This window comes from Podarcis tiliguerta, assembly GCF_965153285.1.
Source record: "Podarcis tiliguerta genome assembly, chromosome: 6".
NCBI lineage: Eukaryota > Metazoa > Chordata > Lepidosauria > Squamata > Lacertidae > Podarcis > Podarcis tiliguerta.
In genome coordinates, this window is record NC_139539.1 from 16,694,963 (window position 1) to 16,707,224 (window position 12,262).

General features: G+C 41.6%; 1 protein-coding gene across 7 annotated transcripts in view; it reads left to right on the top strand.

The window, feature by feature from the left end:
* The window catches only part of BCAS1 (brain enriched myelin associated protein 1), a 53,508-nt gene extending 42,359 nt beyond the window's left edge, over positions 1–11,149 (top strand). For 2 of the 7 annotated variants that reach the window (XM_083446902.1, XM_083446905.1), the window contains 3 exons: positions 660–725; positions 6,021–6,266; positions 8,070–11,149. In XM_083446902.1, the coding sequence (XP_083303028.1) occupies positions 660–725; positions 6,021–6,266; positions 8,070–8,144 (387 nt within the window). In that variant the 3' untranslated portion in view covers positions 8,145–11,149. Of the gene's footprint in view, positions 1–659; positions 726–4,400; positions 4,729–6,020; positions 6,267–8,069 lie in introns of those variants that run through there. The other 5 variants (XM_083446903.1, XM_083446906.1, XM_083446904.1 and 2 more) reach the window with 3 other exon arrangements.
* Positions 11,150–12,262: the final 1,113 nt, after the last annotated feature.

Genomic DNA, 12,262 nt, shown 5'->3' on the forward strand with positions numbered 1-12,262 from the left:
CTTGGACTACTGCAATGCGCTCTACGTGGGGCTACCTTTGAAGGTGACCCGGAAACTACAACTAATCCAGAATGCAGCGGCCAGACTGGTGACTGGGAGCAGCCGCCGAGACCATATAACACCGGTCTTGAAAGATCTACATTGGCTCCCAGTACGTTTCCGAGCACAATTCAAAGTGTTGGTGCTGACCTTTAAAGCCCTAAATGGCCTCGGTCCAGTATACCTGAAGGAGCGTCTCCACCCCCATCGCTCTACCCGGACACTGAGGTCCAGCACCGAGAGCCTTCTGGCGGTTCCCTCACTGCGAGAAGCCAAGTTACAGGGAACCAGGCAGAGGGCCTTCTCGGTAGTGGCGCCCTCCCTGTGGAACGCCCTCCCACCAGATGTCAAAGAGAACAACAACTACCAGACTTTTAGAAGACATCTGAAGGCAGCCCTGTTTAGGGAAGCTTTTAATGTTTGATGTATCACAGTATTTTAATATTCTTTTGGAAGCCGCCCAGAGTGGCTGGGGAGACCCAGCCAGATGGGCGGGGTATAAATAATAAATTATTATTATTATTATTATTATAGCTAGCATTGCCTGTTAAAGTCCTCTGTAACCCCAGCACTACAGAAACATGGCAAGAAAAAATGCATCTAACCCTTTGTTATTCTAGCCAGTCAGAGGTGACGCAGTAGTAGTTGCTCCAGAAGAGGTAAATGGGCAAGCCCCTGATGCCCAAGTAAGTGTATGGATTTGATCTTCTCTTGGTGATGGGTTCAGCTGGTATCTACTTCCGGAGCCTCACTTTGCTGTTTCTTCTTCTTTCATGACAGCAAAACTCATCTGTCCATTGAGCATGTTTTGTTCAGCCTCTGACCAATTGTGTTCCATGCTTTACTTCCTTCATTTTTTTGCAGCTGAATTTGGGACTGTTGGGTTTAAAAACTGTCACTATCGCCTTTGGAAACAAATCTCTGTATCCATAATTGCAATCAAAACTAAAATTAATAAATTGTTTGGGTTTTTAAATGACCAGATTTATGAAAAGCACTGCAAGCATATATCCAATAGTTCATAGGTGTATGGATTTTATACATTTCTAAAGAACCTCTAACATCATTTTAAGCTATCAGATCTTTACAAAAATCCAGCGTAAGGATAAATAAAGACAATTCCGTCTTATCTGTATGTTTGTTCTCAAGTTTGTCTTAAAACCCTCCCTGTGTTCTTATTCTTTATGTGTAGTGCATGTCAGTCTGGCATCTGTGTGAAGTTCTTAATACTGTATCAAGTCCATTCACTTCATATTAACTTAGTTTGCTATTTCTTCTACACTAGTGAAATAATACATTTAAAGTTAATGCGAGTGTATCCAACACCGCTGTTCTGCTCACACAGAACTTCAGAACTTCTCCCTCTTCTCCTTTCAGTCCCTGATCACCCTCAATAACTGTTCCAGAGGGTTGGGGGACTTTCCAGAGCAGATTTGGGGTGGAGGGTGTCACAGGAAGAGAAGAGGAAGGTCCTATCTTGCAAGTGGAACTCATGTTCCATTGCAAAAGTGAACTTCCAACCAGTATATTAATTTACTGCACTTAATTAAAGGTTAGCTCTTTATCTTGCAACCAGTGATTATAAGTACCTTTGCTTCTTTTTCCCAGTTATGTGCTGTTAAAACCTTTGCCACCATTAATACATAACGAAGTAGAAAGGGCTGTACTGCAGTCTTCATATACTGGATCAATTGATTTGAGATTTAGTACCTGATGTGGACAGTACAGGCAGCGGACTGATTGCTTTCATTTGTGAAATGTGGAAACTCCTTGCTGTCCGTTGTGAACCACAAAACACAGGCCTATTGCTGAAGCCTGTGAGCTAGCCGAAGCTTATCTTTTGGGGGCTCATTGGCCCATTGCAGCCCCTCCAGGGGCAACATGAAATTGGAAGATGCACCCAGTGTGCGAGGTGTGTAAGCTCTCTGGATGAAGGACTGACTGCCCATGAACCATATATAAGCCACTGTGAGGTCTTTGCAGGAAAAGTCAGCAATAAGTGTAACAAATAAACATCCCTTCTCAGTTTGCACTGGGTAAATAAGGGACAATAACTTTTCTTTACGATGTTTGGTGTTGGGCATTGCACTGGTTGTTATCAATTCATTTAGCCGACCGTCCCTTTCAGTAAGCCTTGAGGCCTTACGTTATAACACTGTACATATGCAATGTGCCTACAACACTTCACCGTTGCTAAGAGAACAGTTCCCAATCAGCTCCATTTAACTTCATGGTGGCGGCAACAGTATAGAGCCCTGAAAGAAGAGGGGAGAGGTCACCGCACAGCAAAAATAGTGCAGAAGCAGACTGTTTGCTGCACCACTCTGGAGCACTGCCAGTGCAAGGGCCCATTTGTCCTCTGATGGGGGCATCCCCTTCTTGGACGCTCTGCTATCCCTTTCCTGATCTTTACCGAAATGCAGTCCACCAAAGGTTGAAGAGTTTGATTGATTCAGGTCTCAAGTCAATTAAAATCTCTGGGGCAGACGTGAGTAGAATTCGTCGGGAAAACTATGATCCCGTTAATCTGGTTTCCTTTCTCAAGAAATGCTAGCTGCTTACAAGCTGAGACAGATTGTTGGGTCTGGGTCAGCTGTTAGGAAGGGGAGTGATACAGTTCATTATCTACAGCTTTCCTTTTTTCTATTTCCCTGCGTTCTTTCCTTCAACATTAAAATGTGCCAAATTTGCTGCTTTGAAACATGCTGATATTCTGCCTGATTCAAAGATAAGATGATATCCTGAACATGCTCTTTGCACTTAGCTCAAGGGTAACCTTTTCTTGACACCACCATTTGTTCTTCACAGTCAGCTGAAACTTGTGAAGAGAAGGAATGGGATGATCTTAGAAATCACAGGGTGGTTGCAGTGGGGCTGCATTTTAAAAAACGCAGAGCTCCTGTGTTTTTAACAGTTTCACGGCAGGTAAAAACGGGGGGGGGGGCAATTCTTTCCTCATAACTGTACATCCTTAGCAATTGCTAGAGGGTCACGTACTTCCTTTAGTGCTTCCCCAACCCACCTTTCCCTTATATCAGTCCCTCAGCTTTTAATTCAAACCAGCCATGAATAGTTTGTGTAGACATAATGGCCCAGTCTGCATGGAACACTAAACCAGATCATGGCTTAGTGCGAATGAGCAGGCATGTGGGTTCCTGGAGAGAACTGCTTTGCTTCCTCTCTGGTCCTGCTGCTGCCCTGCTGCAGAGAGCCGAGCCATGGTTTGGCTTAGTGTTACATCCTAACCCAGGCTCATTGTTTAACTAGCAGGCAAACCAGGAACTGAAGCCAAAGTTTGTTCCATGGCTTACTGCTCATAGTTTGCTTGTTTGCATTAAGCCATGGTTCAGTCAGCCATCCCTAGCCTTTAGTCATGGTTTTTTGTAACCATGGTGGACAATGATGCACCTAAGCTAACCTTTGTTTCAAATACTGGGCTTGTGTTATCACAGTGGTTAACGGTGTTGCTGATAAAAACTGTAGGTATTGGGAGAAACTGAAGAGCTACAGAGAGAAGAAGGGCAGAGCTACAGTGAGGGCAGGAGTGCCAGCATGGCCCCGCACCATGGTTGCCTGGGGCCACGGGTGCCATGCAGTGTGCATGACCATGGCACCAAAATTTGTAGGTGCCTGGCCCCTTCATGGGGAATTTTGTGGGTGCTCCCAGGGTCCCAGGGAGTTGGCAACTATGAGTGAGGGTCTCTGCAATCAAGCAGCCCACACCTACATCTCTTAATTATGGTTTGAGTCTTGAGCAAGGCACTGCTTGTGCACCAGCCTACACAATAAAGTAAGGATGCTTGAAAAGAAACAGCATGAGAACTTTCTTCATGCAGACTCCAGAAGCTGATTCTGCAAACTGTAAATGTTATTATGCCAGAGGTATGGATTCAGAGGTTTCATACACCAAGGCATGCTGCCCGAGCAAATTAAATTCAGAAACTTTTTAAAAAAATAATACTTAAAACTTAAGAGTTTTATGTTAACCCACAGGTTGCCTATAAACCCTGAAAATATCATGACCTGTGACTTTCAGCCACCTTTAAAGCATGTGTGTGGCTTCCAGATGTATAGCTTGGGCATAACATCCCAGATGCACAATAATGGCAGGGAAAGAGGTGCATATTATTTTGTTTCACTTTGTAATCTAACATTGCTGTTCACTTCCTCTTTCTTTTAAACAAACTGTAGCATTTTGTTGTGAACCTTTTTGAACTTTGTCCATATCCTGTTCTTATTTCACTCCCTTTGCTATAGTGAACTGTCTTGTAATAGTTGTTACTTTGGAAACAAATATAATAATATTTTAAAAATGAATGAATGTAAGAAGTCATGTTTTCTCCATTTGCAATTCCATGCAGAATTTTCTATGGCATTGGACTACCTTGACCAAATCATGGCTTGTCAATCTTCTGGTGGAGTATTGTAATTTTACACTGTGGAAATTTGTCCGTGCAATCTTTCTCTTCTGTAGCCCAGTGTTATTTATTTGTTATCTTGATCTTTCAAATCTTTCTCTGTCTCTGTCTCCCATCTTTTGGTTTCATGCTTCCTGACTTGGGAAGAGAACACTGTTACTGCTTTGTTGTAATGCTGTTGTTGCATGCATGCATGTGAAAACATTGTGTCTCTAGGGTTGTGTTTAGATGGTAACTTCCTAGGCTCCAGATTATAGATCCTATTATTATGCAAATTTGCTTGTTAATTGCTGTTCACGAAGTCATTATGCAAATTATACCTGATGACATTTCCTCCTCTGCATAACTATGAAAGGTGCAGGAGCCCTGATCTCCTTTGCATCTGGCCAGCCTAGCTGCCAACATGAGAAACTGCATTATACCAAGTCAAGCCAGCAATCTATATAGTTCAGTACTGACTACACTGATTGACAGTGGCTCTGCAGGATTTGAGAAAGGGAGATGCCAGGGATTTAACTAGGGCCTTCTGCATGCAAATAAAGTGGTCCCATTAGGGATTCAAAATTTTAGGGTTCGTAGTTAATGTTAAGTACGAACCCTGTGTTTGATGTGTCAATTACTCAGTTTGTGGAGTGCTGCAAAACATGGAGTTTTTGCTGCAAAACAACTGCAAATCTTTGGCACAGGTTTGGAGGGGATCCTAAATTTTGGGGTTCGTAGTTAATTTTCGAAAAGGAAGTGCTCTGTCACAAAAAGGGGAATACCTTTTTGGTTTAGGAAACTGTGGTGGTTATTGCGGTGTTAAGCAGTACGCCATGCAAATCCCACGTTCATCTGCAGCTGGTTCCAGTCAATTGGGTGAGCGGCATTGATTTAAACAGCCCATGTGTCTTGCCATGTGGTTCACATATTGCCGCAGCCTTGAAGTCACTAAGCAGCCTTCAGCAAACTGCTACCTCTTAGCCTCAGAACTCCATCTATACTATGGGAGTGGCAGTCACCCTGGACTGCTTTAGAGGATTGTTGTAACTACTACCAAGGTTATATTTGTGGCGTGCTTTGGACACTCTCTAAAAACATGTTAAGAAATGCTGTTTGTGGGATGCCTGAAAAAGATCCATCTAGACATGGCCCTAACTTAAAGGCCTTTCCTCAATTTTTTATTATGCATGGAGAAATAGAAAAACAACAGACATGTGTAAAAAGAAATGCTTTGCAGAAAGCCACTAGTGCATTTTCCTCCATGAGAGTAGTCCCAGAACTGTAAAAAGCGCAACTTGTGTGTGAGAGAGAGGGGAGGAGGGTGGCAGGCTGAACAGACTAGTATTATGATGTGCAGCCCGATCCTATGCATGTGCAGGGAGAAGTAAGCCCTACCATGGCTCTTATTTCCTCATTAAGTGTGCATACGATTGCAGCAAATAGATTTTCCACCATTTGGGTTGCATGTGCATTGGAGGCGAGGTAGCTTTAATTTTAAATAAACTGGGGGGCCTCCTGCCAAATGCATTTCTTTCTTTCTTTCTTTCCTTAAAAAATAACTGCTGTTTGAAACTGCTTTAGACACTGGACTTCAAAGACAGGCCCTTGACCCAGGCTGAGAACAGAGAACCTGTGGCTGAGAGGAGCCAAGAGAGTTCAACAGAGAACCAGCAAGGAAACAAACAGGAAGCCAAAGACCAGCCAGACTCCACAGAGCAACAAACAGCCGAGACAGACTCCCTTCAGAACGGAGGGGAAGCTGCGAAGGAAAACGCCGTGAAGAGGATAGAGAAGAGACAGTCATTCGGAGGGTTTTTTAAGGGCCTTGTACGTTACCTTTCATTTTTCTTTAGCAAACCTGGTGTAGCCACCATTATGGGAAGCTTTTGTGTATAAGCATGTTGGGTCTTAGCCTCCGAATCTGTTCCCAGGAGTTCACTTGTATGCCACAATTTGTCAATTGGGGTTGTAATGCATTTGGTAAAGAGCAGGGCCGGTGCTAAATTTGAGAGGGGCTGGGCAAGGAGCCTTCTGCTTAGGCATGGACAAATCTCTCAATTTTCGTTTCTCATTTTTCCAAACTTATATCCAGTTCTCCATGTTTCCATAGCAGTTTTCAACTTTTTCTTTTTTTAAGTCCTCTGCAAAAAAAAAATAATCTGGTTTTTCTCCTGATCTATACACTTTCGTGTGCGATTTTGCCGTATATACACATTTTTGCAAACAATTTTCCTACTATGATGCATTGCTGCATGCTGTTTCTGCATTTTAGTACACATTCCCCTTTTTATACATTTTTGTAAACAATTTTTGGTTGGAGAACTGAATTGCAAAATTCAGAAAAGTCTGGATTTTGATGGATAATTGTGTTATGGTTCATGCATTGTTTGGGGACATAAAAATTAGATATTTTTGCACTAAAATTGCATTAAAATGCAAGTAAGGTAAATTTCTCCCTACTACTCCTTTCTCCTTCCACCCCTGGTGGTCCCGTAACCTTGTCCGGTGGCAACAGAAGTGGGGTGGCACTTAGTCCAGTACTGAAAAGAGAAACACGGGGTAAAAAGGCTGATTCAACAGCCGCCACCATCATACATTTCCTGTGAATCTTGGACTGTGAACCTGACTGCCTGTTTTACATCTTTTCTTCTGCTTGATCAATCCCACTTCTTACCCTTTCCCATCTCCTGTTCATATCTGTGTCATGTCTTCTAGATTGTGAGCCTTTGGGCAGGACAGTTTGTGCTTTATTTTTTTCCAATTGCTAATCATTTAGCAGGGGGCACTAAATTAACAACAGCAATACATACGTTCATCTCTTCCTACTGCTTGCTATAAGGAAAGCTAAAGGCATAAGCAGAGATGCCTGGAACTTCTTGGGGCAACTGCTAAGAACACCATTTATTTGAGCCTTCCTTATACATGTGAACGCTAATGGTGATTTTTTTTTTAAAACAATATATGTACGTAGGGTCCAAACCTTTAATATGTTAGAACTCGCAATTCTACACTGGTCTAAGCTCTTCTTGCCCACCAGATCACATAAGGCCCCACAAGATACTGGCTTTCTGCATGAATAATTCAAACCACATGAAGGTTATCTTATGAATGACATTAAATGCAAAATAAACTTTCCTGAGACATGAGCTTTCAGATGCTACAGCCAGGACTGTATGTTTTCTGTGATTCTGCACAAGCACAGAGAAGGTGCAAAATGGGATCACTGGGTGCATAACCTTGTCTTTCTTTTCTTAAAAAAACCCAAGTTTCTAGTCCTTTTGCTTACCAACCTTAAGTTGCAAGCATGCAAACAGTCTCTGACTCAAGAGGTGCTGAATAAGATTTCCAGTAGTCTAGGTGTACTATGGGGCTCCTCCCCATAACTTACTGGTTATGGACATATTACAGGTTTTCTTTTGATACTGTTTTTGTTTTACTCAGTATTGTGCAGAATTGTTTTTAAGTGAAAATTTACACACAGCCTATTTCACTGTCTGTATAACATGGGCTACAAGCTTAGTAAGAATGTAAGTGGAAAACGCCTATGTGACGCTCCAACATAATCAGCTATTTAGCATCTTCATCAATATCTTTACATCTCTCTCTCTCTGTTTTTTCCCCCGTCAACAGAGCCCCAAACGGATGTCCGATGCCGAAGTACAAACAGATCCAGTATCAATTGTGCCTTTTGTGAAACCCAAGTAATGAATACACCGAACCAAATGACAGATCGTTGGATCTCCGCCATCATTTCCCCTCACCCATGCAGTGTAAAAAAGGAGACTTGCTTTGGTTCATTTTTCTTCCCTTCCACCCCCTTGCTTCATATGGTTGTTGCCAAACAATAGCTGTGCTAGGCTCAAGCAAAGACTGGCGTACATTCTGGATTTCTTCAGCAAGTTTTCTTCAAATAGGCTAACTTAAAGGACACAGAAAAGCAATGGAGAAACTCTTAGAGTTGAGGAGAGCTCAGCTGCTGGGAAGGTTAATGGGAAAGGAAAAGAATAGAGAGTCGTGTCAGTCCAAGGGGTAGGGAGAGCGATATTGACTATGGCCACCAACATAAAAATCCTCACCGCATAAAAGCTCACCATTCTTAGGGCAAAGCCAGATGTTACTTTAATAGCTCTATTATCAACCACATCTGTGTATGTGTGCATTTTAAAATTGAATACCAGGGGCATGTGGGGAGGGGAGGTTTATCCCTCCTCCCCAGCTACGATGCTGATTAAAATTAACCAAAGGGAGCATCTTCTCCCACTCTGTCAAAGCTAATTGCTGTTAGTGGAGGGCATTTTTTGTCAGGATTGCATCTGGGAAGAGAATTGTTAAGGTTCCCTTACCTTCATGCTGCAGTCCCTATGAAAATTGGGGAGGCGGGGCAAGCACGTGCCTGGTCTTGATTTTTTCAAAACAAGATGTGGTTGCTAATTAGAGCATTAAAGTAATGCTTGGTTTCGACCTGAAATGGAGACTTCTGCTCCCACCTCTGGCCCTGTCATGCCATCTTATGGCAAGGCCCCCCCCCCCCATGCTCTGTCTCTGGGCAGCCTCACTGAGCAAAGACATACGTCTCTGATGACCAGATCTTAATGTGCATGCCTTTGGCCAGGGCTGAGCCCAGCAGATTGATCCACTTCACATCCCCTGCAAGGGGAAAGCAAAATTATGAGAGTCTCTTATTACCCCCAGCTGCAATAAACATGTTGGGCACTTAATTAGAGCTTCCAAATTTAGTGTACCCAGTTAGCATATTCATAATTTGTATCTTCATTGCTTTTTCCCTTACATTGTGTTTTCCTGGTTTGCGGGCTGATCACAGCCTTAACCGTGCCTTATCCCAAGCCTGTATTCCAAGCCTTCCCTGCATGTGTACCTATGCAGATAAGGTCTACTTGTATGTGTACCTATGTGTACCTATGTGCAGATGTCTACTTGTTAACAATCTTTACAGCACATCATACCATTTTAATCTGGACTGATTAGCATAACAGTGAACACGCAGCAGTGTTGCAATCAAGTGGTGTAGAATCCTTCCTTGTCATAAGTGTGGAGAATAGTGCAGACTGAGTTGGTCAGGAAGATGGTGTTCAAAGCACAAAGTTTGCGTTAGCCAGCAAAACTGCAACCTGAAGATTCATATCTTCCCACTTGCCTATCTCTGAACATGGGGAAGTTATCTTATACTGTGTGAGACCATTCAGCATTGCCTCCTCTAAATGGTCATAGCCCTCTAAGATCTCAGGTCTTTCCCATCCCAATATGTGAGATTGAATCTGTCACCTACAATATTGCAAAGTATGAGTTCTCTCACTATGCTGTTGTTCCTTTCGATTGCCTGTGGCTACTCTAGGAATCAAAATCAGTTTCAGTTGGGAGTTTTGTAGATGTACGGTCAGGTGAGATAGACAGCCTTTTAAGAGGAGGCAGTCTTCTTACACCTCTCTGTAACCTGGTGCAGATATAATGGGCATGGTTAGCATTTGTTGCTAACCCTGGTTCTATCCTTTGCAGTGAAAAGATCTAGTTTTCCTAGTTATGCTCTATAAGCAGAGAATAGTTCAGTTCAGTTAATCATTCTCAGCTTCATAAATTTGTGGTTTCATCACCTGTGGCTTATGAAGCCTGAAACAATTGTCCAATGTATATAGGGAGAACTTGTTGCCTTAACCGTGGTTTGGTCATTACAGATGCATTACATAACCACAGCTAATGCAAACTATGGTTTGCAAACACACTTCAGTCCATAGTTTCCCACCCTATTTTCCAGGCAACTCTTAATGATCATCTAATTAATCAGATGCAGTGCTTAACCATGGTTAAGAAAGTAAACCACAGTTAAGTATTATGTCTGCATAGGGTAATGTGGAAGATGGAATGATTATTCTAACAAACAAAGTAAGAAAACATTCTAAGCCTGCAATTCTAAACAAAATACAATTACTCAGAAGTAAGATTTATTGAACAGTAAACATTGCATTGGGTTGCACAGCGTAATAAGGGTCCTGTTTAAAATAATTATAGTTAGATGGAGGTGATAAGAAGGATTCTGTTTCTGTGGCAAAATTATGTGGAGGGTGGAAGAATAAGTATAAAGCTTTTAAAATCATCATTTGATAAATTGAACATTGACAAGATTTTTTTTTAAAAAAGTTTGTGGTTATAAGTGCCAAAGTCATATAACTCAACTTTTAAGAGTGTGCTTCAAATTGATTTTCAAGTTATTAATATTGAAAAGGCTGAAATGTACAGGACTTCTAACTCATTCTCATCTATTTTCTTCCTTGATGTAATAAAATGGGGGGAAATTAGCTTTTGAAAATAAAGTGATTAAAGTATTAACAAAAATGCAGCACAATGGAGCCCTTTATATCACTAACTCAAAGGATGTATTTACTTTTGTTATTAATTTTTTTCTTATCATTAAAGAAAAACACTTCAGTTTTACAGAAACGTTTTTTAGTTTATGCCTGTAACTAAACTTAATTCCTTAAATGAAAACTATACCAGATTATAAGACTGAACAAAATTTTGCCTGCTTCAAAAAGATCATATGAGATGCAAGTTTAATAGTGTTCATGGAAAATTCAGATATGTGTGTTATTGTAAAAGCAAGGAAGAACAAGACTAATAATATAAACTAGCACCTGAATTCTAAATAGTTGTATATTTTGATTTTCTTCTGATTCAATAAACATTCCTGAAGAGAACTCATTTGCATTTTTAGTGTTTCAACTGAAAGTCATCATTCATGGTCACAGTTATTTTAAATCTGATATGGAGTTGATGGAAGAAGATTATACAATATTATTTAAAATAACCAGTGATCTACCAGAGACATCCAGTGATCTACCTGTTTGACGTGCCTGCTATAACCTTTCCTCTTGGGGGAATCACTCTACCCCCTTTTATCATTTTGGCTTACCTTTTCTGAACTTTTCCCAACTCTACAATATTCTTTTTGAGGTGAGACGACCAGGGCTAGTATCAGCCACTACAAGAACTTCAAACCTAGCCCGGTAGCACACAATTGATAGCAAAATAATTTTAATACCAAAAGTATGTCTCGCATGGGGAGAGGAATGACCATGTTCTCTGCTTTCTGGAGGGTTTTTTGTTTTGCTTTTTGCAGGGGGAGTTGAGAAGTGTGTTGGGTCATTTCATTTCACTTGTATCCTGCCTTTCTTCTCCTGCACTAACTGTAGTTGATGTGGTTCCCTTTAAAGCAAGAATCATCTGACTTTGTGAACAGCAATTAACAAGCATTAAGTGAATTGGGAAACAACTCCCAAGCAATTTCTACAGCACTTGAAAGAAGACATGTGTGCTTTCCTTTCACCCTTCATCTCTTCCACACACTGGAGCAATTGCAGGGCAGTTTTTTTTCCCACCTAGTGCATCTTCAGCTCCAGATGTGCTTGAGCGCAGCTGAAATCTGAGCCTCGCTTTATAGTGCTACACAATTTGTCGCACCACAGAACATCAGTCAGGCCAGTGGAGTGGGGGAATTCAGTTTTCCATAACAATGAAATAAAATGCTCCTGGCTCTCCCTGTGACCTCTGTGATGTTTCTGAAGGATATCTTCAGTTTTATTAGGTTAGTTCGTGAACTTAAGCACAGATACATGGATGCAAAGTAACTTTTATATCAAGGAGACTGCTTAGAGAAGCGTGACTGCGAACATCTGTCCTAAGAAGGAGGAAGGGATTGCATGAACAATTCAGAATTGGCTCTCGCAAGAGGTAGAAAAGGCCGCCAATTTGCATTGCTTTAAAAGATTAGACAAATTCAAGGAGGACAGGGCTTTCAGCAGCTACTAGTT